The following is a 26,512-nucleotide window of genomic DNA, read 5'->3' as shown; positions in this document are numbered from 1 at the left end:
TAAATACATTTAAGAGTAAAGATTAGTACTATAATCTTGTTATCTCTGAGCAAGAGGGTATTTGTTATCACTGTCAATAGATTCATGTGGACTGGGCAGTCACTGGCTTCAACCAATGTGTTAGTGCAATCACCAGTTGCTAACTACCATAACAAGGACCTTAAAATGGAGGTAGACAGTCACCTTGAGGACACAAAGTACACCACAGCAGATGCACTTCTACTGGGCTACAGGAAGACTGACAGTATCTGACATTATTCCTATTCACCCTATCCCATGCACGTTATTTAAAGAAACAAACAATTAAAACACGTGAAGGCAAGACTTGAATGACTCAGCTCCTACAGGGACAATGGGAAAAGTTTAAAAGTTTTGTTCTGCAACTCGGTACTGAGGATAACAGGACAAAAAACACCAAACTTCTTGAAAATAAATTTAATTTTATCCATTAGAAATATTATCCCCAATAGGTCCACCTTTTCACAAAGGCTTAGATTTTAAGCAACAAAGTTCACATTTTTTAAAATTCATAAACAGCTAAATAATTAAATTCAGTATTAGATTCAGTTTCCGGTCAACTGAATAAGAAGGTAAGTAAATATCAGGTAATCAGAAAGGAAGAACGATTATTTTTTATACTGTCAGTTAATTTTTGGACCACTGATACGAGCATAGAACTTAACTTCAAACTAAAGGGACCAAATACATGAAATCACCACATGATCTTTAACAGGTCTATAGATTCCAGCAGTATTTTAATGACTTTCACACTGAATTCTAAGGTAAGTCAAGCCAACCACCATATGAAACAAATAAAAAATGCTGTTTACTTCAACTGGCAAGTGTGCCTAGTTTCCTGAAACACAGGACTGCAACAAGCCTTCTAATACAATCCATGAAAATACTGTTCTCTTTGTGGTTCACACTGATTACCATAGTTTTACTGTGCTCACCAGAAGCAGGCTTATAGTGGACGGTTTAACTTAGTGTTTTTTATTAGGATGCCATTTTACGGATCATGTAGTTCAGAATGCCACCGTTGTGGAAGTAAGTGAGCTCCACGTCAGTGTCAAATCTCATGATGGCATGAAAGGTCTTCCCAGTGTCCAGCTGTGGGGGTCAAAGAAAGTCATTCAAGCAGCAGAACTCTCCACATGTTACATGACATCATATTCAAATAAGGACTACTATGGTAGTTTTGCCATCTTAAGAAACTGTGATAGAAAGCTAAAGTGCACAGGCACTGGACATCAGAACTTCTTTCCACACCAGGCTACAGCCATCTGCTTAAGAGGAAACTGGTTTAAAACAAACCATAATAAGCACAGTATGGAGTCTCCTCACATGCATTTGCTGCCCTGTGTAGCTTTACTGTTGATATGAAAGCATGACCCTGATATGAAAGCTGACCCTGCTTCCAAGTGGCTATACTCCTTCTTGATGTTTTTCTATGCAGTCATCCTCCTGGCTGGGATACAACAGAAATAATTTCATTTGCTTTCTTTGAGGCATCGCGTTTGGGAATCAGAAAAGCACTCAGATAAGCGCATGAAGTGAATAAATACACTGTATTTCACTGAAGACTACCCTAGTCAGGTACTGCCAGATGAATGCACGATGCTCATCTGTGACTGTTAAGCTGACCAGCCCTTTGGGATTTACACCATCAGGGCAGTTAATGAGGCACATGTAAACACCTATTGTTAGAAATTAATCCAGGGAGACCACCTGCATTAAATGAACATGCGCTAAGTAGATTTTTTCGCCCAAAACAGTGAAAAACTTAATAGCATCAAAGTCTACTTAAATAAGCAGTTTTACAAGTGTCCCAATCAAAAACACACCAATTTTATATTGTAGATGCTAATATATTTCAAAGAAGGGCATAGGTCTGGAGGCAAAGGTAGACAAAAAGCAGTCCTTCAAATACATTGCCTGAAGTCTAACTAGATTTTATACTGGGTTTGTTTAGCCTTCACTTGAATGCTGCAATATACAACATCCTGTTAGTTGAATTGTCAATTATTTTTAATTCACTCAAAGAAATTAGTTTATTTAATTTAATACTTACAGTTCAATTTCTATTGTGCTTCAAACTTTCAACTGAGACAGAAGCATTTATAGTGGACTCTGAAAGACTGGTGCAAAATACAGGACTTGCTAAACAAGAAAGTTTGGGCACGCTGACTTTATATGCTCTCAGAGCAAATCCCTATTACAATTACCGCTTTCATTCCCTTTACCATCTCAGTTCTCGAGTGAGAGGAGCTTATTGACATATGAAAGCACATTGTTTGAAGAGACAATTAAATTTGAGTTAAATTACAGTGATTCAGCCCTTAGATGACTCATACCTTAATCTGGATCTTCATCTGTGGCTTTAGCTTTTCAGGAATGATAATTGTATAACGTTCCCGTCCAGTGAGTCCTAAAGTCCCTGCATCCTCTCCAGGCAAATACTGCAGAGGAATCACTCCCATCCCTACAAGGTTGCTCCGATGAATTCTCTCATAGCTTTCAGCAAGCACAGCCTTGACACCCTGAGAAACAGACAACAGGTGTCATTATCTTCATGGTACAGGACATTCTTTCTGTGCTTACAGGAAGGAAACTGGAACATTTGTGGTCTCCTCCATTTCATTTACCAGCTGCTAGTAGAGTTGACAGTTCTATCTGACAGCAGACTGTCCTCGATGACTTGATGGTATGGAAACCTTCAAACACCTTTAGAAGTCTGATGGTCAAAAAATTACATACGCTTTCTCAGGAATCCTGCATATTTCTTTAACACATCTTATGTAGAACACCACTAGCCATTTCCTTAACTCCTACTAATTCAGTGTTGCCCTCCCACACTACAAGCTCCAGGATGCAGCTTAATTGATTTCTAAATTTTTACACGTTAATACAGTTAAGACAAAAAAAAACACAACTGGAAAAAAAAACCACCCACAAACCACAATCAAAAAAACATAGTCTTAAACACAAACTCTCCTAAATTGACTTCACAAATTCCACACCAAGACTGAATCTGTTTGGCCTGGCAAATGGTTAAGACAGGACAAATAAGAATAAAACAGGCATTTAATATCCATAGTTTTCTATTAGGCTTCTGTAACAATACTGCTAACCATCCCTGCCATCTGCATGGTGAAGCCCTGCTAAATTTAATTTTCATTCATACTATTATCTTACCCTGTCTTCTCTGCTTAGCTGAAAGAGGCATCTGGAAGCAGACCAGAGGTTTACTGGGTGATGGGAAACAGACGTAAAGAAACTGGCCTTTCAGGTGTAGCTATTGTGGACTTCTAGTTCAAGATCAGTCAAGTCTTCCAGTCTGAACAAGATCTATAAATGTTTAAATAGCTCTTTGCAAGTCTACTGTGGCTCTTGGGAGGCAGCTGAGGTGTCAAAACAGCTCATGCCACCAAAAGGGAGAAGGAGCTACCCAGGATGTTGGCCACAAGCTAGTCTTTCCAACAAATTAATGCACTTTCAATTACTGCCCTCCTCCTAGTTTACCATAGTCACTCACCAAGAGAAATGGTCCTTTAGCTGCCCAGTCTCTGGAACTTCCTGCACCATACTCCTTCCCGGCCAGTACAATCAGAGGGTGGCCAGCCTGCTTGTATCTTTCTGCAGCATCAAACACGTCCAGCTGGAGTGAAAGAACCAAGCACTTTATATACATTTCAGAGAGGAAGCACAGTTCCAGGGAAACAAGGAAAAAAGTGTCCTCACACAAACAGATGAAGCCCACACTTTCTGCCAAACAGCACTTTAATTACATTAACCAGACAGGGCTTTGTGGCTCTGGCCTGATTTCACTCCCAACCCAAACCTGCAACTTCCACTACTGCTTCTGCAGTGGTTATACTCTCCCCTGGTATGCCTGATAGCCCTGCAATAGGGCTCCTGTTCCCTCATTAGCTGTACTTAAAGGCTCTTGAGTAAATGACCTAATCTGTAAGAAAGAAAGCCAGTACTGATCCACTCTACTGTCACCAAGCCTCAGTGTAGAGCAGCAGCTGTACTTACAGTTTCCCCAGAAGGGAAATGGACAGTCTGAGGCCCTTGTTTATCAATAAATTTGTTCACCAAGCGAATGTTTGCAAATGTTCCTCTGGCCATGACAGCATCATTCCCTCTGCGGGAGCCATAAGAATTGAACTCTCGGGGAGTCAAGCTATTAAGGGAAAAGAAAACAAAGGAAAAAAGGGAATTGTTTGGTTTTGACTGAAGGACTCTGCTTTAACAAAAATAAGTAACAACCTTATTTTTCTGGGGCATGTACGCACATAGTTCTTTCTCATCATGGCAGCAGTATCCAGTAAGCTGATACTTCTACTTTATTATTTTTTTGTAGGGAAAAATGTATTTAAAATAACAGAACTGTGTCTACAGTTTGGTTACAGAAAGCAGCTTCCATAGTCCACTGTCAATTTCTGCCCTAGAAGGCAGTGTCTGATAGCAATGCAAGGATATAATGCATATTAGGTAATAAGAGGCAACACAATTCTTAATAGCTGGCTACTAAAAATCCTCTTCTTTGTTTATATTACCACAGCATCTAGAATGAAGGAGGAGACACCCCTGTGCCAAATATCTAAAAGGCAGAGACAGACTCTGCTGCAACTTAGAACTACAGAAGAGAAAGTTCATTTGCAAACAGAGATATGGGAATGAGATGACATTCCAGCCTAACCACTACACAAAAAAATATGCTGGAATGTGACAGAAAATAGCACTGTGCTACATCCAAATAGCAACTAGGACATACAACATCTGTTTTGTAACATCTGTAGGACTATTTAGACTTCAAAGTGACTGACATGAGAGTGACAAATAGTCCAGAGCAGTTAGTTTTCAGTAGATTACACTGTTTTAATAAATTTCCTCTCCAGAATTATTAGGTCTAGTGAAAATATTTATTTAATACTGTCAGTGCTGTTCCTCAAAACACCAGTGAAGTTTTAAGAAGTGCTAAACCAGAGAATAAAAGCATTGTATTATCTATGAAGACTGAAGAAGGAATCTCAGCAAGTCTTGTTCTTGCCTTAAGTTGAAACCAGAGTGCTAAACAGACAGACCGGTCACAGAAAAAAGGCCACCATTTTACAGCAGTTTGGGATCCAATGAGGATAGTTTTGCTAGTTTTTGCAGCTGTCTGAAACCTAAACTTCTGGATGTTCTGTAGCTCCTGATAGCCCAGATACATAGAACAGTTGCACACAAAGAAGTGAGTATAAAACCAATTTTTGGCATGAAGGACAATGATTGTGTTTTGATTCTATAGGAGGACAAATCCAATTCCCTTTCTTATGAACAGACTTATTGCAAAAACTAGCCTGAAAGTTTTCTCCTTCCCCTCTCTCCATATCAGCTCTCCAACATCACAGAGGTGCAACACTTTATATAAGTTCTTAAAGTTGGTGAGAGCTACTGAAACAGCAGAGAAATAAATGCTTTTCTTTCTTCCTTTATATATTCTTCAGGCATCCACCAAGGTATACATGTGTATGTAACACAGTATAGTACTTGTGGCTTGTTTCCCAATTGTGAACAAGAAGTAATGCTTACCCTCTGCTGGTCAAATAACGGGCTGCAGGACTATTTCTTGCTATATTCCCAGCTGGAGATATGTGATCAGTTGTTACAGAATCCCCAAAACTCAAGAGGACATAAGCATCTTCTATTGTTCTTGGGGTCTGAAGCGCCAACGTCTGAACAGACATAAATGCAAACAAAATCATTTAAATATGACAGAATTCCTTTACCTTTCTCAAAAGAGCAAATTGCAAAATAAAGTCTCCCTTCTTATGCAAGTTAGAAGAAAGAAAAAAATCCCAGCCCTCTTAAAACTGTTTATATTCTTGAACAAAATATGATGTCCTGGCTGTCTGTCAGTAAGTTCACAAATGAAAAAAGACATACAAGGCAAAAAAATTAGCTGAGGTTTCCTGTGGTACATGCATGAATGCAAATGAAAATCCAGGATCCCTAGACACCTGCATCCATTGAAATCTGCATTTTCTTTTAAATGGTACTCCAACAGTAACCTAAACACTGAGCTATTTAGTGCAAAATACAAGCAAAATTGTAGATTTCATTTCCTATGCTTTGAGACTATTTAAAAGTATTTCAGTTTAAGGAGAAAAGGAGACTTTTCCAAAGCCCTGAAGTGACAGGCAATCCTTAAAATTTTCAGTCACTCATGCCTTGCATGATAATCAATTCAACAGTGTAACCCTAACAGTAATGTTTGAGAACCAAGGCCTCAACAGGCTATGATGGATGTTCCCAGGCCCCCTGAAGAGGCTTTGCTTCAACTTCAGCATCAGTCAAGGTCACTACAGACTTTGCCCTGACTCAAAGCAGGCACATACCAGACCATCAAAGAAAGGTGGAGACTTGATGTAAGTCGACTTTGGATCCCAAGTATATAGTTTATCCAAAGGAGCATTTAAGGCATTCCAAGACTTGTTTACTGTCTGAAAAACACACAGAAACATCCTGTTGATTTCTAAGTTTTCAAAAGCAATAGAATTACTTCAGAATCCAGGTAAAATTAAAAATCTGACTACAGCAAAAGACTTGTGCATTTCTTAAAGCACTTTTGTGAAAGGCCTATCACAATACACATAATGTTCTTGAGTTTTTTGTTTGTTGGTTTGGTTTATTTTAATGATTCTACCGATTAAGTGAGGCGGGAAAATCCTCACTTCATTACAAAAGAAGAGCTGCTCATCCAGTTTTCTGACAATAACTTGTATTATATACAGAGATAACATTTTATAATTCTCAAGTGTTTTTACCAGTAATGTTAAGAAGCTTTCTTAACCTGCAAACCTTAAAAATACTTAATTCCAACACCTGAGAAAGGCTTGCAGGCAGACATTACAAGGTGAAAGATTTTTTTCTGATGTGAATGCTGTTAAGGAATGCAAATGAATTTTATGTCAGCTGTGAAGCTGCAGTATCTTACTTTCCAATATCAGTCTGTTTAAAATACATCACCTGTATGTTGCCTTAAAAAAAAAATAAATAAAAAAGGAGAAATTTTCAGGACATGACTGTCTGTAAGAAACGATTAATTAAACAGAAGACATTTAAAAAAAAAAAACTCATTTGAACACTTGTCAGAACAGCAGCAATGGAAGGAAAAGGTTAATTTCATTATCAAGGCCTTCTTATTTAACATCATCAGAATAGCACAGTACATCAATGAAAATACTGCCCAGGAGATCAACTCACCTCTATTTTTTGGTAGACCTCCTTGAACATCCCAGGAATAACAAACTGACGCTCTATAGCCTGAATCTCATCTCTTGTTGGCCAGATATCTTTCAGGAAAATCTTCCTCCCTGAAGAGTTTATCCCTGCAGAAAATGGTATTGCTATGTTTGTTGCATACATTTTCCATTAAGAAAGAAAGAAAAAGTTCATCATGGTGTCCTTTATCTATGTGTTCCTTCTAGCCTTGTCAAGATGCATGAGACACACACAATTTTGCCTACAAGGGTCTGGCAGAAGAGGGCCTCATTAACTTGATGGTGCCTGTACACAGGACTTCTTTTCTGATTTCCAGTGGATTCCAGCCCAGAATAAATTTAGGGAATAATCTAGGTTGGAAACAATCTTTGAAGTCTGTCTAGCTGAACTACCTGCTCAAAGAAAGTCTACTAGATCAGGTTGCTCATCAGAGACTGTCACCCAGACATAACCAAAAGGGCTCCTCTATGGAATCAGAACACTGGTCAGCCTTGGCTTTCCCCTTTCTCCACCACAAGAGATTCTCCGTGTTGCTCTCTTTCTTAGCAACTGCACGCCCTGAGCCCAGAGGTTCTCAGTCATTTGAAGCATCTCCCGAGGACAAATGTTTCTGAACAGCGTAATTCCAACCAGTTTAGCTGATCAGCTGTGAAAAGAAGCATCCTGACACCATCTTACCCAAAGGCTCCTTCTCGAAGTCGATCCGGATGGTCCCTGCAATCGCATAGGCTATTACCAGGGGCGGAGAGGCAAGGTAGTTGGCACGGGTGTTGGGATGGACGCGCCCTTCAAAATTCCTGTTGCCAGACAGCACACCCACTGCCACCAGGTCTCCCTGTAAGAGTTTGAGACAAAGGCAGTCGAGGTGTTGGCAGGTTGCACACGCCCAGTGAGTCTGCAGAGCTGCACCATGCCACAGCATCAACGACAGGCAGTCACGGAATTGCCTCCTCGGGAACAACCCCAAACCACTTCCACAGAAAAAAGTATATAGGTGGAATTTACTTCACACACAGCTGAGAGAAGTTAGTGCACAGTGTGACATGGGCCAGAATGGGACACAGCAGAGAATGGCTTCCCTAAGCAAACTGCAGAGGAAGAACTGCATACCTGCGTAATGGCCTCAACCACAGGCTCTGGCAGAGGTCCACTATTGCCAATACAAGTCATACAGCCATAACCCACCACATCAAACCTAGAGAGAGTACAAAAACATCAGCAAACAGAGGGTAAGAGGTTTAATCCCTTAGCAGCTGACCTTCAGAAGATATACTGTTTTAACACATGAATTGCTGCTGGAAACAGCATTTTTGAGAAAGTTCCATTTTTATCCTTGCAGTGACTGTCTGAACATGCAGAATAAATCTGGGAAATGTGTTATCTAGCAAGTTGAACAATATCTTGTTACTTATGCTATTAAAAAAAAAAAAAACAACAAACAATAATCTTGAAAAATATCCCATTTTCCTGCTTAAGAACATGAGTTTTCCAGAAGCTAGAGCTGGCAACAGGCCTTCTTCCTCACTAGCAGTCAGCCAGCACAGCAGCAATGTATTCACTCATGCTGTGGGGCACCTGCTGTATCTTTTAAGTTGTACAGAGATATTCTATGGCACTGCTTGCTGTTAGCAATTCTAGTTGAGCAGCCACAGTAAGAACAGCAAGAAAAACACTCTTACCCAAGCTGGGAAAGGTAACTCATAACTCCACTCTCCCTCAGGTAGTAAGTGACAACCCCACTTCCTGGGGACAGGCTGGTTTTAATGTACGGCTTCACGGTCAAACCAGCTTCAACAGCTTTCTTAGCAAGCAATCCTGAAAAATGCAAGGATAGCTGCAGTTTTTCCTGGAAGTGGACAGCTTGGTTTATCAACAGGTTAACAGAGGTATGACTTAATGGCTGGGAAACAGAAAAGGCTCCATTTCCAGCAATGAAATGGTACAATAAGCCACAGGGAGGGTTAAAAATGGATGCCACAAGCCTGAGAGCCAAACACCCAAGGAAACTGTACCCTACTCCAAGTGGCACAACTGAGAGATACAGACCCATAGAACTAAGGGAACAGTCTGCCTGAAGGAAGCCTACTTCTTGATCCTTGGAAGAAAAAAATACAGCTCTATTTCTGTGATCAGATGGACTTGAGGAAAGAATTATGCTGATATGGATGTCCTGTCAAGGGGAAGTGCACTAGGAGACTTTTTCAATTCTGCTTCTTCCAAAGGAATAAGAAATACAGCAAGTCTCTCCTCCACTTCCCTTTTCATCCCACATCCTGGTTTATGATGTCTTCTGTCCCTGTTGCTAGGAAGTAAAAGTTGTTATGTGCCTGGAAAGGGGCACACATGCCACAGATGCCCTCAGACTCTTGCTGTAACAACTAGCTAAGCATGTGTTTTGTACTGTTCTGCCAGATCAGACTTAAGCCCATAGACCACTCTTCACTGCCCCTTCCCTTGCAGCTCTGAGCCTCTTCTCAGCTCTACATAACAGCTTCTTTGCATTTGAACCAGTGTCACTGGTGCTGGTTAATTCAGTTCCAGCTTGCCCTGTAGAGAAGACAGGGCAGGAAAATTACATTTTCTTCAACCCATGTTTCTAGCCACCATTTCCAGAATTTCTTCTGTTACCCTTAGGGACTAAGCTCAGTTTTAGCAGTCCAAATGACAAAACTAGCAATGCACACGGAGAAGTACATCAGTGCTGTATTGTCTTTAGGACTCACAGCCAAAGCCATAGAGAAACTACTGCACATGAAGCAAATAAACTTACCTGCTCCCAACATAACTGAGGGGTTACTGGTGTTTGTACAGCTTGTGATGGCAGCAATCACTACTGAACCATGAGCAAGCTCAAAGTCACAGCCCTCAAAATTAAATTTGACTATACTGTTGTGTCGGTCTGGGGCAATTTGGAATCCCTTGAATCCTTGCTGTAAGAGGAGAAAGTAAGAATCAAAAGGATGTGGTTAATATAAATATTTTTACTGGAAGTTAGTATGGGCTGGGGATTTCATGAATGAGAAGCATCTGTCAGTCACACCCATGCCTGTACTTTAAGGTCTGGTGATGAAGGCTTGTGTCTCTGGTCAGTCAAGGTGGTGGATTTAAATTATTTTTCTGAGGTCTATTCTATTCTCTGTTTATTGATAAAAGAGGCAGGATTTGCAGCAAAATGTATTTGTGTTTTCTATGAATATACCCTTCTTCAAACTGCCCAGACACTTTTTGCTCCCATATGCTCCAGATTCCTGACTACATATAGTCTTGTTACACAACCTACTCCTGAGATTTTAGTCATAACATGTAAGATTTTTAAGCCATGAATATAAAACAGCTCAAACTTATAGTCATATAGTCAAGAGCTGACTTGAGAGGCAAAAGCCTGACAGCTGAAAATCATGAAAAACTACACTTAAGAGATGTGAAAGCATAAGGTCATTTAATGGAGTTTTGGACACGTGACACAACAAGAATTATTGGGAGTTGCTGCGGTTGTTTAGTGAGGGTGATTACCATGTCAGGTAGGGATTCAAACTGATTTTGGAAACTTAATTGTCTGGGCATATTAATTCAAATTAAAATCTTACTGTTCTTTCTATGACCATTTCTGAGTGGATGATATAAAAAAAAAAAGTGGTTTTCTCCTGTCTTTACTTCCAGCAGCAAAGAGTCATGAGGACAATACTGTTCTGATCTGCTGAACAGACCCAGCATTGAACATAAAACTACTTTGTGGAGCTCAAGGCATAATTGGTTTGGAAATCTGAAGAGATGGGTAGCTAGCACAGGGCTACAGTGCAGCAGCTGCTTGGTTCACTCTACTAATACCACCAATCATGGCTAGTTCAGAAATCCTCAGTGTATGTTGAAACCATGTTAGGCCTAGGACTGATCTAAAATTAGAAAGAACTACTGCTTCAATAGGATATGAACACCCCCATGTGAGAGAAGCACCACCCTGGTTTTAAACTACCCATCATTGATGTCACCTTCTAAACTGCATTCAAACAGGCTCCTTTATTTTCAGAAAACAGGCAAACAAACAACACACAAGTCAACCCCAGAACGTAGTTCCTAAACACTAGACAACTTTTAGAAGCACACATTAGTTTGTATGCCCAGATGTTCCTAGTCCCTACCTTGGCTCCCAGACAAGCCTCAAAGTCCTTCTTCATATCTGACACAGCAACTTTGTCCTGAGGTCTTTTTGGTCCACTGCAGCAAGGCACAACAGTATGGAGATCCAACTCAACAACCTGCTCAGTAAGAGGAACAAAGTATGGTTCAGCACTGCATGACAAGTTGAAGCCTCAAGTATACTTATCTCTGCTGTGGATCCAAAGCTAAGTCTGCACATCTTTGCTTGTTTGCAGAAATTATCAGGGGATAATGAGAAGGGAAAGATCAGAAGGAAAGCAACAATTCCACTTTTAGACCCTGCCAGCTCCTAGGTACAGCTCTCAAAACCCAGCTGAAAACCCAATTTGTGACTAAGCTTCTAAACAATACAGATGATGTATCCTTTGACATACTAGCAGCAGGGTACTTTTCAGAAAACAATGATGTGAAGAAATCCTCATACTGGCATAAACAAAAGCAGACTCTTCATCTTGGCTTTGAGAAAAACATTCAGCCTTTTATAAATAAGAAAATACTATATTTTCCTGTTCCTCACTCATGTTTAAGCTTTGTTTTATTGTGTGCTGCACCTTCCCACATTTACTAAGGTTTATGAATACACATGCAAATGTAATTTACTCTCTTACTGTAGAGAAAATCAGGAATGTTCTTGAGTTTTCTGGACACAGAGAAAGATCTTGATTTTCTTGCACAGAAAACAGCTTGTGTGGTCTGCAGTTACCACACAGACCTTCTAAGTGTCCTGATTCACACTGTAAAATAATTTGCTGAACAGAAGGGTCAAACTGGGACAAGGCTCACACAGACATATACACTCTTTCCATAGCTGTGTTTGAGTCTGGACTGGACTTCTCAAAACTACAGGGATAGCACTGCAGAATCCATACCAGCTAGAGCTCAACTGAGTCAACCTGTACCTATGACAAAGTTTTCACACCTGGAGAGCCAGCTGACTCATTCCATTGGGCCAGTTAAGATGGCTGTGTAGACCAAGCCAAAGGATAAGGAGTCCCTAGACTCTTTCTTAGTTTCAGTGAAAAACAGACAATTTTCATATTACAATAGGGCAGGGAATAAAGCAAGGAGCCATAAGACAGTTTCTAACCTGTGTGAAGTCTGGATCCTGGGAGGAGTTCTTGAAATCTCTTAGCATTCCCACAGCCTCAAGATACTTTTTTGTGTACATAACTTTCTCCTTATCACGGCCTAAGAAAGCCAGATACAGAAAAAGCAAAATGCAAATGAAACAGAGGAACTACTATGTGACAGAAAAAGAAAAGAATACATAATAGGTGATTTCACTGTTTGCACTTTACATTGCCCTATGAGACCCTTTCAGCACAAATATTAGAGACTCACTAGAAACAAAGCTAGTTGGCAGACTTGGTGGCTTCTGCAGACCAAAAACTCGGGTTCCTGATTCTGTCACCCAGACAAACTCGTTTTGGGCAGCACTATAAAGACAGCTGTGAAATGGTCTAAACCTCAGCTCTTTCTAAACATAGACCCTAAGAGCAAGGAACTGCCTGAATAAGCAAGAGTAGATAAAAAAAAAGCACTAAAGCTCAGAAGGCATCACCTGATTCAACCCCACTGCTGACTATAGACCTAGAGTCCTTGCTTTCGGTTACACCTTTAACTCGTGGTCTCTTCTGACACTCACCAGTTTGTAACAGGTACCCAATGCTAATATCATCCACCGGGAAATAAGCAGCTGTTGCTCCATACTCTGGACACATATTGGCAATGGTGGCTCGGTCAGCAATTGACAGCTGGGCTACACCAGGACCAAAAAACTCCACGAATTTACCCACAACTCCAACTTGGCGAAGGTGCTGTTATAAAAACACAGTGCCTGTGTCATTGCTAGATGTCAACCAATCTGAGCACGTACATTATGAAATCCAGCTTTTGACTTCAGAGAAACCTTTCTTGAAGGTTACCTATAGCCATTTGAAACCAGAAAGCTTTGGTAAACTAAATCACAAAGATGAGGATACAAAGATGAAAGGTTCAATAATAAGGTACAACATAGGGATGTAGTCCTCCTAAACTTGTTCTTCCTCTAATTTAAACTAGAATGTATTTTAGAACAATTTTTCTCAATATGATATTTTAAGGAGAACAGTGTGAGGTCTAGACAGCAAACCCAGGAAGATGGTGAAACAGAAGAACCACTTCACAAGTACATGAATCAAACTGTAAATGGCTGAACACATACAAGATCTAGATGAACTCACAAAAAACACTGGCTTTCCCCATTTGGAGGTTCTCTCTAGAGACAGCCTTCCCTGACAAACATCCCATGTACCAGATTTCTGACCTCCAACAACACTGATGTTGACCCAGTGACACTCTTAACTCAGTCACAATCCACAGTGCAACTGAACATATTATAAACACATGACATGTAAGCCAAACACCTGCAGAAAAAAGTAATCAAACTGCAGAGTCTACTGTCTGTTTCAGGTTTTACATTGCCTTATTTAAAGCAGAGGCTTCAAAAAAGAAAGTAATTGTAGTTTTCTTGAGGCAGTAGAGAAAGGAGGTCCTTTACAAGTACTGTTGTTCCAAAACAGGTCTGCACACAAGGATTTGAGCAGGCTGTGAGCTGTTCTATTTTGTCCTGCCTCTGGGAAAGATTTGCCTAGCAAATTTGCAGTTGCCCTTGGCCAGCTGATTCCAACCAGTGCAGAGCAATAAAGCTTAAAGGATCTCCAAAATTACCACATGGAAGTAGACAGGGGGGCTTCTAAGCATGCAGCACAGCAGCTCTGTCATACAGAGTAAGTGTGGCTTCCAGCAGCAATGGCAAAACATCAGGCATGTTCATTACCTTGGTAATGGTGAGCACGATGTCAGTGGATGTTACCAGTGGCTGAGGGTTTCCTAGCAGCTTATAGCCAACTACTTCAGGAAGCACCATGCTGATTGGCTGGCCCAACATCACTGCTTCTGCTTCAATGCCACCAACACCTGTATGCAACGGGAGTGTTCAGAGACAGTAATGTGCCAATGATAAACCCATGAAGTACAACTGACTGATGATCACTTGATCTAAGGTGTGGAATGAGAAAGCAGACAGCCAGAAGGCTTAGCTTTCTGCTACAGGGCACTCATCTTGCTTCAGTTTCTGCAAGGTAGGGCTTTTTAGTTTCTTTCTATTTTGTACTTTCATCCTTGTTCCACAGCTATTAGATAGGATACTGGGTAACTTACTCTGAGGACACTTGGCTTTTACAGTAGCAGATGTGACAGTTTTATTTAGCAACTTAAATATACAATGCATAAAGAAAGAATATCCAACATAGAATTGAAAATGGTGCGCTTTAAGTGACATGTACGTAGATCATGACTATTGGTGCAAGGGACCAAACCTCAGGACCCATGCTTGCTAGAACTGGTTTCTAAACCTCATTGTAACTCCTCAAAGTCTCTTTTGCATCCTAAAAGGCCTGCTGAGAGGATGGAGACAAAGATGATGGCCTGCATGTACAGCAATTGAGATAAGGACAATGATCAAGAGGTGGGAGGGCTGGGGAGGTCCACTCCAGCTGTTCAGTCCTATGGCTCAATGATTGTTCATCCTTGTGAAACAAGAAAACTAGGCCTAGGAAATGGGGGGCTGCTATGTTGAGCTTCAGGAGCCTCCCTGACACCAACTCTCCCCCAGTGGCTGGCACAACACTGGATCCAGGACTGGTGATTTGCTGTTATCTATCTCTCTAAACTTTTATCCTCCTACTCTTTCTCCCTTCCTAAAATCATTAAGTAATGCAAGGCCTAACCACAATTTTTTTCTCAGGTTCTGCAGCTTAAACATATATGTACTGTGCTCTTGTGATCTAAATGTCAGTATTTATGATTATGCAGCCTAAAATAATAATTGAAGTATCTGCATTCCTTCTGTAGTTTTAATTAAACCTAATTCAGATACAGACCCTTAATATAATTAAGGGGTATTGGACGGTCGGCCATGAGACTGTGACAGTTCAATCACTCTCCCTGGAAGGGCCAGGTCTGAGACAAAGGCTGGATCCAGCCACATGAGGCTCCTTTCCGAGAAGGAGTTTAGAAAGCAAGTGGGTCCAATCTGAATCTCCCTGGGTTGCCCTACCTGGGTGGTGACAACTGGTCATCAAAAACTTAAAGTTATTTTGATGGAAGGAAAGATTATCAAGAGTCAAGAGTATAAGCTGTTCTAAAGAATACTAACAGAAAAGCTACTTGTTAAAGACAGAAATATCCTCCTTATATCTACTAAATTTTAACATGGGTTGGCCACATGCAGCTGGGAACCTTTGTGGAAGCACAACAGAATTAGAGAAATGCAATTCAAGTGACCACTTCATTTAGTTAATTTAATAAAGTATTGAGATGTCATAGCCATATGAACTCTAAAAACCCCATGACATTTACTAGGAATTTGACATTAGGCAGCACTTTTATAACTTTGCCAGTGGAAAGCCCCTCACAGGCTTATCTTCCACTTTCAAATCTCCTTCTACTTTCTGCTTAGCTTAATTAATACTGAGCTAGAACAAGTTGCCTGTAATAAGTTGCTTATATATGCCAAACCACTACTCCTATCCTTTTTCCTACTAAATCTAGTAATGGTTCTGAAAAATAATTTCCAGTTTATTTTGTGCAACATGATAAACCTATACTAAATTAAAAGGTAATTCTGTGACAGATATAATTATGTGACTCCTTTTGCTAGACACAGAATGACTTTACAACAGCCAAGTCAGTTGACATGACTGATGAGTTACCACAACAGGCATAAGGCGAGTTCAGCATTACCAGCCACCAGCAAGAAATGCTGGCTCCAAAAGCTTGAACTTTGAGCACACATGGTATGGACTATGCTGAGTCATACTTCTCAAATTCTGGAGTAAAATGAGGTTAAGTTTAAAGACACACACTTCCAAGCAGCTTCTGGTGTTGCAACATCACCTAAGTGATGGCACCACATGTAAGATGCAACCAAATAAAGAGTAAGAGAGACATCTCTTATCCCAAAGATGTGATGGTTTAAACAAAGTGAACTTGTTCAAATAAATATTCCAAGCCATCAGGAATTCTTATACCTTTGACAGTGTCTCAATCAACCAACATTGCTGCAGCATAGGTAGGGTACAAAACCCACAATGTCCTGCTTTAATCACAGGTGGTACTCACAACTTGACAAGCATCTTTGTGAACTAGCAAATGCTATTTAAAAACACAATGTCTTCTGTATTGGTATGATACGTATTTCAACAGGGCTCTTATCACTATATCACAGGAGAATAAAAAGTTCAACTGAATTTCTTGCCGCCATGTGGAGGATGATTGCAAATACTTTCATTTCTACTTATTTAGTCAGTAATTCAAACACTGCATTTGCCAGTACAAGCAAAAAGGAATTGTTTGTATATGTTTCCATAACAAAGATTCTGCAGACTACTGGTATTAGAACATACTTAATAGCACTGTTTTTCACAACAGACTCTGTATTTAACTCACTCAGATTCAACTTTCAGCATCTTCAATCTAAGAGAGCATTTGCAGTACACCTTTTGATAAGGCAACACTTTGAACGTAGCTGAGTAACTAAGGAAGAATTGGCTGTTCACTGATGCATCAACTCCCTTGCTTTTCCAAACGACTAGGAAGCTTCCAGAAGTCCTGTTTAATATTTTCCTTGCCTGTCCTTGTGATTTAAAGGCAGAATAGAAAATATTTAAAAGGGGAAAAAAAAACCCAAACAAGACAACAAATGCATCAGAAATCATCTGAGACTGTTACGAGAACAAGGAGCTTAGGTACAAAGCTTTAAATAACAGTATGAGACCTCATGGGGTTCCCTGAACTTGGTGTTGGTCTGTGCACCATGTCTGGCTGGCACGGAGGTGACTATTCTGTACAGCAGTCCAGATAGTTATGTGTTCAGATTTGTGACCAAACCAGTGTTGATAACACACCAGTGCTTCAGATACTGCCAAGCAGTGCTGACACAGTGTCACAGTCTGTTCTTTCTCACTCTGCCCCTCAGCAAGTAAGCTGAGGTGGGCAAGACAATGGGAGGGGACAAGGCTAGGGCAGCTGACCCAAACTGACCAGAGACATTCTATGCCATATGACATCAAGTTCAGCATTAAAACTGGGAAGCGGGGCTGTAGGGAGTTTTTATAAAGTAGCTGTTGCCCAAGGACTGGCTGGGCTTTGGTGTGTTGGTGAGGTGGTGATGGATTTTCTTTGCATCACTCACTTCTATTTTCTCTCCTCTACCCCCACCCTTCACTTACAAACTGTCCTTGTCTCGATCCATGAGCATTTTCTTGAGTTTTGCCTTCCAGTTCTCTTCCCCCATTGTGCTGGCAGGAGGAGCGAGTGAGCAACTGGGTGGGGGCTAACCCACCAGCCAGGGTCAGCTCATCAGAGCCTGAAAACACAGCTTAGCCAGCCAACAGACCTGACACGAAACACTGCTGCACATACCCCAGCCAAGCACTCCCAAGCCATCGATCATGGTGGTGTGTGAGTCAGTGCCCACCACACTGTCTGGGTAGTAGTAGCCATCCTGATCCATCACCACTCTTGCCAAGTACTCCAGATTTACTTGGTGGATGATTCCAGAGCCTGGTGGAATAATCCTCATGTTTTTAAAAGCTTGAGAGCCCCACTGAAACAGAAGGAATTGGAGTAGAAATAATTCAGTGCACATCAGTGCTGGAAGAAATTCTCGTAATTGCATTTTTCTCCATGCAAACAGGATTCAATCTTTAGGTACCTTTAAGAACTCAAACCTTTCTTTGTTCCTTTCAAATTCCAGGTCCTGATTTTTTTGCAAGCTGTCTGATCTGCAAATTAAAATAATCAGCTGTCAGAATCAAAAGTATCCACCTGAAATTCATGTTTGGTCAGAAATACCCAAAGGTTGAAAGAAGAGTTATTAGCTAGTGTTAATGCTGATCAATCTCATCTTTTTAATCTCACTGCAACTGTGAACTACAGGCAACCAGTGAAAAGGATTTAAGAATCCTTAAGAGATAACACCTGAAGCCTGGTTCAAATGTAAGTGCTAATCTGCATCTTATATACGTGGCAGGCCTAAAACCCTGGGAAAAACTACACCCCATGCTACAGCAATACAGAGTGTCCAATATCTAAATCAGAAGCAATCAGCAAAGCAGTAGAGGGAATGGGAACAAAACTGCCCTGCAACTTCAGCTGAAAAGACTTTATGACTGACAATACCATGCTGGTTGAAGCCCCTGCATTTCAAAGCAGACAGGGCTAACAAGCTTTTCACTTGAATCAGATGCTTAACTTAGGCCTGAAGAGTTTGAAAGGACTGCAGTGCAGGGCTGGTCAGTGTTCTCTCCATATACACATGAGCCTAATAGAAATAAAATAAGGCTGTGACAGCAAAAAATTCTCTAAATGAAGTCCTGGATACTACTGATAACATAAAATTAATGTTATTAAAATAATAAAGAAAAATAATCATAATAGTTAATTTTGTCCTATGGTAAAGATGAAATAATACCCTGTTCATAAAGAAATGCATGATTTCTCAAATATCTTAAAAAACTTACATGATGCAAACTAAAAAGGTTAGGCTTCTAGTTTAATATATTAGCGCTAGAACCCCCATTATGCCAGAAATTAGTCTTTAGATGATTATTTTTAATTTTGTTTTTAAACTCCTTAGTATTATGTTACAAACAGAGACAGAACCTCTAGAAAAAAAAGTTAAAGGGAGCTGATGTTCAACAGCTGCATAAGTCAAAATTTTTGTCTGTTTTTCTCCCCTGCCATCTAGAAACAGCATAGTGAGCATTTTTATCCTTACTAGTAGACAGTTAAAAAAAGGTAGGGAACACTGCAGACCAAAAAACTTCAGGAGTTTGGAAGATGGAAAGAAACCACTGAGAAACATGTAACTGCAGGATTTGTTAGGAAGAGCAGTTCAGTAGCCCATGTTAAGATACCACCGAGGGCAGATGGACCCCTCTGCAGCAGTCTGTTCTTTCACTGTGGGTCTAGCGAGCTTTGTGTTTTTGTAGCATGCTGAGGATTGAATAGCATTATGTTTCTTTCCTGTACTTATAGGGGCCATTAGTGGCTTGTGCTCTTCTGCAAGAAGGCATTGAACTAGCAAATTAGTTCCTTGCTGCTGGGCTAGGGAAGATCTATTCTTATATGAGTAAGAAAGAAAGGAGATATTCTCGCTTGTCCCTTCCAAAAAGTCCTACAGGGTCAAAAAACTGCACATGGAAGAAGCTACTTCTAAGCAACTAATAATAATGCAGTGTTGTTATGGAAAATTATGATCACCACAGGTCTGGACTGAGCTTGTTTCTATTAACATTTAGTCCAGGCTGGTGCTGCTGACAGATGCACCACAGAGGAAAAAAAAATAATAAAAAAATCCCCCATCTAATTCACACACAACAGCTGAACTTCTTAGAGGCTAGGATGTTATAGTCCAAACGCTAAGAATATCAGCAACGGAACTACCAGTATTACCAGCTTACTCCCACTAAGAAGAGTTACTCTGTATCCTTACCGCCTGTTAAAATCGACCTGGATGGAGTGATCTATCACGAGATCAGCAGGACAGATAGGGTTGATTTTTTCAGGGTCCCCACCAAGCTTCTTCACAGCATCACGCATTGCAGCAAAGTCAACCACAGCAGGTACCCCACTAAAATGGAAGAGAAATAGGCAAGGTGGAACAATTTGGAAATCAAAAAAAACAACCAGACAAACACAAATGAGATCCTGAGATGCAGAACAGACACTCCCACTGTCCCACAGAACACAAACCACAGCCGCACTTTGAGTCTTGGGATCGTTACGCTATGGCAGAGGCAGGACCCTTGGGAAGACAAAGTCAGGAGAGCAGAAGGTACAGAACTGTATCAATATCCTGAGCGCTTTAAAAATTAAAAGTTAAAACCAGAATTCATCAAGTAACAGAGACAGTTTAACGTGCTTGGCTGAGGAATCTGGAAACTTAGCCCTAGTCAACATTCCTGTGGGACCTTGAACTGCTTTCCTTTGCTCTGTTCCTCTCTCTCCTCCCCCAGCTGTTTAAAAAATAAGGGGTTGGGAATGACAATGTCCTTTCTTTCATTCCTTGCTATGTTTATTTAGCTGATTTTAAGGCAAGGGTCATCTCTGCCAACTTCTACAAAGCACAGGAGAATCTTTTCCATAATTACAGCTGTTTGGTACCTTCCATACTTCAAATGAAACTGGCAGAGCTGGCAGGCATCAGCTAATCAGCAGTAAATTACAAAGGACAGGACTGCAACAGACCTTTGCAGAATAACTATTTTCTGAGGTGGATTTAACCACCCTGACAGATCACTGGACAAGTACAAGAGGTAGAAATAAGGTGTACCATTAATCTTTACTAACCAATTCTTGCACTTACCACTGACAAAAGACCTTATATCACAAATTACATTAAAATGGCACATTCCAGGCTATGGGCCAACATGCACATTTCTCCTTTCTCACATACCTTGTGAAAATCCTGCAAGCCCTTGAACTCCCAGTGAGTTAGAAAAAACACAAACCAGCCTTTTCTCTATGTTTGTATGTCTCATTAATCAAAAAATGATGTTTAAATCCTTAAATTAAGCCTTCCTTCCTAAGTGAGGTAAGTAAACTATACAGAGAGTCAAAGTACTGCATATGAGATTCTTCTGTCCATCCTCCACTTCCAACCCAAGTTGAGCTAAGCAAACCAGGAGCAGTAACCAGAAGTTCTAGCACTTCAACACCCATCTTACCTAATAGATCACACACGTTTGCATATTTATTTTAACAAAGCTCCTGGTGCTTCTCAGCACATACATTCTCAGCTTCTACAGAGGTATGTACTACCAAGCAGTTTTCCATCTGATTAGGAAACTCTTGCATACCAGCCCATCTGACTTTGCTGGCTGCTGAGACAAAAATGTCTGTGATGAGCATGTAAGGATCCAGAATCTTTCAGAAACTCACTGAGAACAATATGTTTCTGTGAGAGTAGCCCAAAGCAGGGAGAGTTTATGTTCTCACCTCTGATTATAAGGAAGCTATTACAATTTTAAAATACATCAGAAACAATGCAGGAAGAATAGAAAAGGCTTTGCAATTCCCACTGAATTTTACCTTGAAAATCGTGAGTGTTTAAATAAGGGTTCACATTATCTAAACTGACATGATTAACTGGTGTTCAGCAGTTTGAAGCAATTTATTATCCCAGAATATGTATATGTCAAGGAAAACAGCAAATGCTATGCTATGCTTCCTAGATGGCTTTGGGGGAGAGCAGCGGTAGCAGGATCAGAGTGGAAGAGTTATTCTGCCAGCTTACAAATACTATACAATTTAAAAGGAACAGACTGGACATCCATCTACAGTCTTCTTACAGAATGACCAGATCTAGAAAATCGTATAATTCTAATCAGAACATGTGAATGTAACTGTTGAATGGGTTTGGGGAAGTTGTCAAACCTGTCTTTTCCAAGATATTCCACTCAGGAGCCTGTTCAAGATCTAATTTTTCATGAATGCAGCTGCTCTGCAGACTTACCAACAAATTTATAAAACTCAGCAGGTGAGCAGGGGGCAAGAAAGAAGTGCAATAACAAAGGGAAAAACATTTGCTTGGAAGATTGGCCTCCTCTGTGCTCCAGCTTTTTAATAGCTTAACAACCAGTGGGTAAAAAAATAGGTAGGAATCAGTGCTTTTTTCAGTTGAGACTGTGCCAGTTTTTCCTAATGTCTTTCTGAGCTGAGCCATACAGGGTCTCCAGCACCTGGCCAACCTCTGGGAAAACGCAGAACAGAAGGTATGACAGCTAAGACACTACTATTCTGAGAATGAAAAATTAGTGGACCTCTTAGCAGCATGGAGCTTACCACAGATGAACTAAACAAAGGCAGAGGACAAAGGTACAAAGGACAATGGACTTACAAGTCAAAGGTTTTATCAAGCCAGAAGATACTGTTCCACCTGAAAATTGACTTTATTAATCTACTAGAGGCTGTTAAATACTGACACATGGGAACTAACCACACTGCAAGGACCAGTTTTCAGAGCCAATGAGGTAGGGATCTCAAGTTGCATTTCTAGGGTAAAGAAGACATTCCTTTTTTCAATATCGCAGAAGTCTTCAACAATACATTTGGAATATTGACTCAGAAAATAACATAATTAGATGGGTTATAAATGAGAATTGAAAAGGGCAGGATATTAAAAGCAAGAGCCTCTGGAAAAAAAAAAAGAAAAAGAAAAAAGAAAAAAAAAAGACACCACCCAACCTACCTCCCACCAGACAGTAACAAAACCTTTAAACTCTGAATTCCCTCATTTAGATGCAATTTATTATCCCATTTTCTTCCCCTCTATTTTGAAGAGTTCATGAGTTCACTCATGAGTGTTTGCCTCTCCAAGTGCTGTCTGCAGCATGACACCCAGGAAAGCTGGAAATGTTGTCTCCACACATTTTGCTGCTATTCTTTCCCTCAGCTCACCCCTCCACCCCAAGCTGAGCATTGCTACACTTTCAAGAGCCTCTCTTCCTTTGGAGAACATCAGACTCACGTGAAGTCTTGCAGTATAACTCTTGCAGGCTTAAATGGCACTTCAACGTTCTTGTGTTGCACCACTTTCCAGTTGAGAATATTCTCAACATCTCCCTTCTTCACTAGGAATTCATCACAGTTACGGACCGCTGCTTCCAAGAGGACTCGAATGGAAAAAGGCAGGTGTGCTGCATTGGTTAGAGGCAAGAAACAAATTTCAGTTTTTACCTTAGGACATGTATCAGCAATTGCAGAGTTCCATGCCTGGGTCAGACAGGTCCTCAAGTGCTGTCCCAATCTTCTCACAAGGCTTTATCCCAAATTATCAGATACCTTTATCTAGCCTCCAGCTTAGTCAGTGCTAATTGACCTGCTCCACCCAACTCTTTGAGCAGATTTGTCATCTCAGTCCCTTGAGACAACAGACACCTTTGCTGAAAGGACTCTTATCCACAGCTCTCCCAAACTCCACAGCAATACTGTTTTGAAAACATGGTGTGCTTACACTGGTCCTCTGCAGTTTCCTCTCACTCTTGTCACTGAACACAGTACTAGAAAAACAATTTTCTACCTGACATGTTGAAAAGCATAGCTGCAGTGGTCTAGGCAGCTTCTTCCTCTTCAGAGATGGAGAAGGAAACTGAAAGGCAGTAAGACTGTGCATCTGCTAATCTTCCTTTAAGATTGAAATACTTAGAGAAGATGACACAAAATATTATTAGAGCAGTCCTGACAGCTTTACTACAAGCAATAGGTGTGAAGGGAAAATAAAAGTCTCTCTCCCCCTCTCTCTCTCCTTCTCCCCCGATCCACTGTAATAATAGCTGTTTGATTTCTTCTGAGATTATTTACATTCAAAAAATTTTTGAGAAGTTTGTCCTAACTTTGTACACAGGAACCCCAGGACATAAAAGTCACTTAGTCACAGTGAGACCTCATTACTGCTATCATAAAAAAATCCCAACTACTATTCAGGACACAGTCATTCTGAATAATTTTTTGTTTGTTTGTTTTTTGTTTTGTTTTCATTGTTGTTGCTTTTGGCTTTTTTAAAACTCCAACCCCCCACCCTACTCTTCTGTAGCTTAGTTATTCCATTTTTCTGCTGGACAGTGAGAATTGCACCACTTTTTCTTGGAATTCTGGAATGGATCAACTGGTAACACCATAGAAGTATTTGGTCATCTCTTAAAGACTCATCTCTGCTTTTCACACACTTAGTCCGACATTAACTGACTTCTCATTTACACACTACCTGAGCCTGCAGTGGATATGCAATGCTGATGTCCAGGGAAACGTTTCTCCTCTTGCTTCCTGAAACATCCTCAATCAGCTGTTTCCATTTTGAAAGAGGAAAAATACCCAAGATAGGCAGCTCTAAGCTATGTATACTAGCTTTCAAAGTCAGAGGCACAGATCACAGGATTTTTACCAGTGCCACATTTAGCAAGTGTCAGAGGAACTAAAGGAAAAGCCTTCTCAGAAAGGATTTTCTGGCTATCACACTTTTAAAAGTTGAACAAACTTACTGGATGACTCAGTCATACCAATGTTAGGTCCTTTGCAGCCTTTCACAGTAGTGCAGTGGTATATGAGAAAACCTGTGCTCTTAGTCTTGCCTAGTCCTCCGTATCTGCTCAAGAAAAAGAGGACTGCTGTGTGTACAGCACATGAGAAAACAATACTGTGATTTTGCTAGCATTTCTGTAGTCCTAAATTTCCAGAATTGAATTTTACTAAATTTTTTTTCCCCAATAACCATCTTCTAAATTCATAGTTCTCTCCAGAGACCAAATACCATCCAATGTTGCAATGTTTCTTCCGGTTCTGTTCATCAACATTAACAAAATTATTTCCTTATGTTGTACACCTAAGAAAACATACCATATCTTGCATCTTCCAATTTGGTCAAATTAAAGAATTTCTTCAGAGGCTGTTTAGGATCCAGTGGCTCCACAATCCGTACAAAAGGGTTGCTCATGGTTATCCAAGACTCTTAGTGTTCCTAAGGCACAAAAGAAAAATCAGTGCTGTTTTTATTACATCAGTTCTGCATAGAAAGTACATGTATCACATTTTCCACAATGTGTCTGTCCCACACAGGAGTTCAGGCCCAGAGATAAAAGGTCAGCAGGAAGATAAGAGAATCATGAAAAATCCTGACACACCACGTGTTTTAAAAGTTCAATGTCTGCACTATTCTCTTCTTTATGCTGCTTCAAGACTGCCCTTTGAGCATCTGTGATCCCCGAATCACCACAACTCTGTGGTCCCTCTTCTTAAGTAGTATTGGTCTAAAGCTAAACAAACATGCTTTCATACTCAAAATCAAAAACAATTCAACTAAAGCAGAAAACACAGCAGTTTTACTTGAGCCATAAAGTCACAGACTAAGATCACAAACTTCGACTTTCAGAGACAAATCAGGAACCCTCCTGATTTCAGAAAGATTAATTAGGGTTGCCACAAAAAAAAAAAAAATAAAGTAGACTATAAACATAATTGTAGTTTTTTATGGCTATCCTATGGTTTACTGGACAGAACACTCCACTGGGAGCTAAGACTTTTAGGGTTCACTTATACAAGTTAAAGTACCCTGAGATATCCCCAATATCAAGACCACCTAGCATAGAGGAGATGAAATTCACTCTAGGAACATCTCTCAATCTCAAGAAACATCTCCCAGTCTCCAGAAAATGTTAAGTGCATGCAAAATGCCTAGTGGAACAGCTCCTAGGACACTTTTAAGGCCTGAACTCTGGCAAGGGAGCACTGGCTTAAGCCAACACATGCCAAGGAGCAAGCTAACTAAGGACAGTTCTCTTCCAGTCTCTGGCAACATTCACAGTCACAATTATAATTTTTTTAGAAGAGAGATCACAAGCTTGATTTCCAAATGTGTTGTTTTCCCACAGCATTCTTCCTGTCTTCATTCAAGTAACATTATCTTCCCTTGCCCCAGTTTTTGAAACACAAAATCACCTCCCAACAAGGTATGAGACGCATATCCTTTGGCAGGCCATGAAGAATGTTTGGTGCAAAGAGATGCACAAAATCCACTCTTTGTTAAAAACAGTTAATGCAAGGCCAAAGAGTGAATTAATTTACCTCACCTGCCAGTCCCATTGACTGTTCAAGGAATACAATTATATGGAACACATTTATGGGGGATTTTAAAAGTATTCCAGCACAAATGACATTTCATGTATGTTGAAGACAGCAACAAAGCTAGACATTAGATTGAGATGGAGAGGTGGCAGAAATGGTGACAAAGAAAGGTCCAGGATGTAAAGCAGCAAGATTTTGTAACAGAAATAAAAACTTCCAGAATTCTATCAAACAAAACAGTGGAAGTTTCTAGATAAGAAGTCGAATTCCCTGAGAAAGCAGAAAGGCAGGCAAATGAACAGATTGCAAACAACAGACTCCTACCAAACATACCACCTTTCACATTCCCATCTACAAGTCACTTTCCAAGATTCCACTTCCCAGGTTTGCAGATACCCATCCCACACAAAAGCCCATC

At 40.4% G+C, this 26,512-nt stretch overlaps 1 protein-coding gene across 3 annotated transcripts in view; it reads right to left on the bottom strand.

The window, feature by feature from the left end:
* Positions 1-420: 420 nt before the first annotated feature.
* The window catches only part of ACO1 (aconitase 1), a 35,069-nt gene continuing 8,977 nt past the window's right edge, over positions 421-26,512 (bottom strand). For all 3 annotated transcript variants that reach the window (XM_051643282.1, XM_051643283.1, XM_051643285.1), the window contains exons 2-21: positions 24,871-24,991; positions 23,006-23,174; positions 19,970-20,107; positions 18,188-18,257; positions 17,896-18,079; positions 14,249-14,388; positions 13,076-13,247; positions 12,518-12,618; positions 11,412-11,528; positions 10,043-10,202; positions 8,952-9,087; positions 8,383-8,467; positions 7,951-8,107; positions 7,255-7,379; positions 6,387-6,491; positions 5,581-5,723; positions 4,039-4,186; positions 3,536-3,658; positions 2,355-2,540; positions 421-1,110 (exon numbers count right to left, since the gene is read on the bottom strand). In XM_051643282.1, the coding sequence (XP_051499242.1) occupies positions 997-1,110; positions 2,355-2,540; positions 3,536-3,658; positions 4,039-4,186; positions 5,581-5,723; positions 6,387-6,491; positions 7,255-7,379; positions 7,951-8,107; positions 8,383-8,467; positions 8,952-9,087; positions 10,043-10,202; positions 11,412-11,528; positions 12,518-12,618; positions 13,076-13,247; positions 14,249-14,388; positions 17,896-18,079; positions 18,188-18,257; positions 19,970-20,107; positions 23,006-23,174; positions 24,871-24,967 (2,670 nt within the window). In that variant the 5' untranslated portion in view covers positions 24,968-24,991 and the 3' untranslated portion in view covers positions 421-996. The remainder of the gene's footprint in view (positions 1,111-2,354; positions 2,541-3,535; positions 3,659-4,038; positions 4,187-5,580; positions 5,724-6,386; positions 6,492-7,254; positions 7,380-7,950; positions 8,108-8,382; positions 8,468-8,951; positions 9,088-10,042; positions 10,203-11,411; positions 11,529-12,517; positions 12,619-13,075; positions 13,248-14,248; positions 14,389-17,895; positions 18,080-18,187; positions 18,258-19,969; positions 20,108-23,005; positions 23,175-24,870; positions 24,992-26,512) is intronic.

Source organism: Apus apus, chromosome Z (assembly GCF_020740795.1).
Source record: "Apus apus isolate bApuApu2 chromosome Z, bApuApu2.pri.cur, whole genome shotgun sequence".
NCBI classification, from domain to species: domain Eukaryota; kingdom Metazoa; phylum Chordata; class Aves; order Apodiformes; family Apodidae; genus Apus; species Apus apus.
This window is presented reverse-complemented; position numbering and strand designations above follow the sequence as displayed.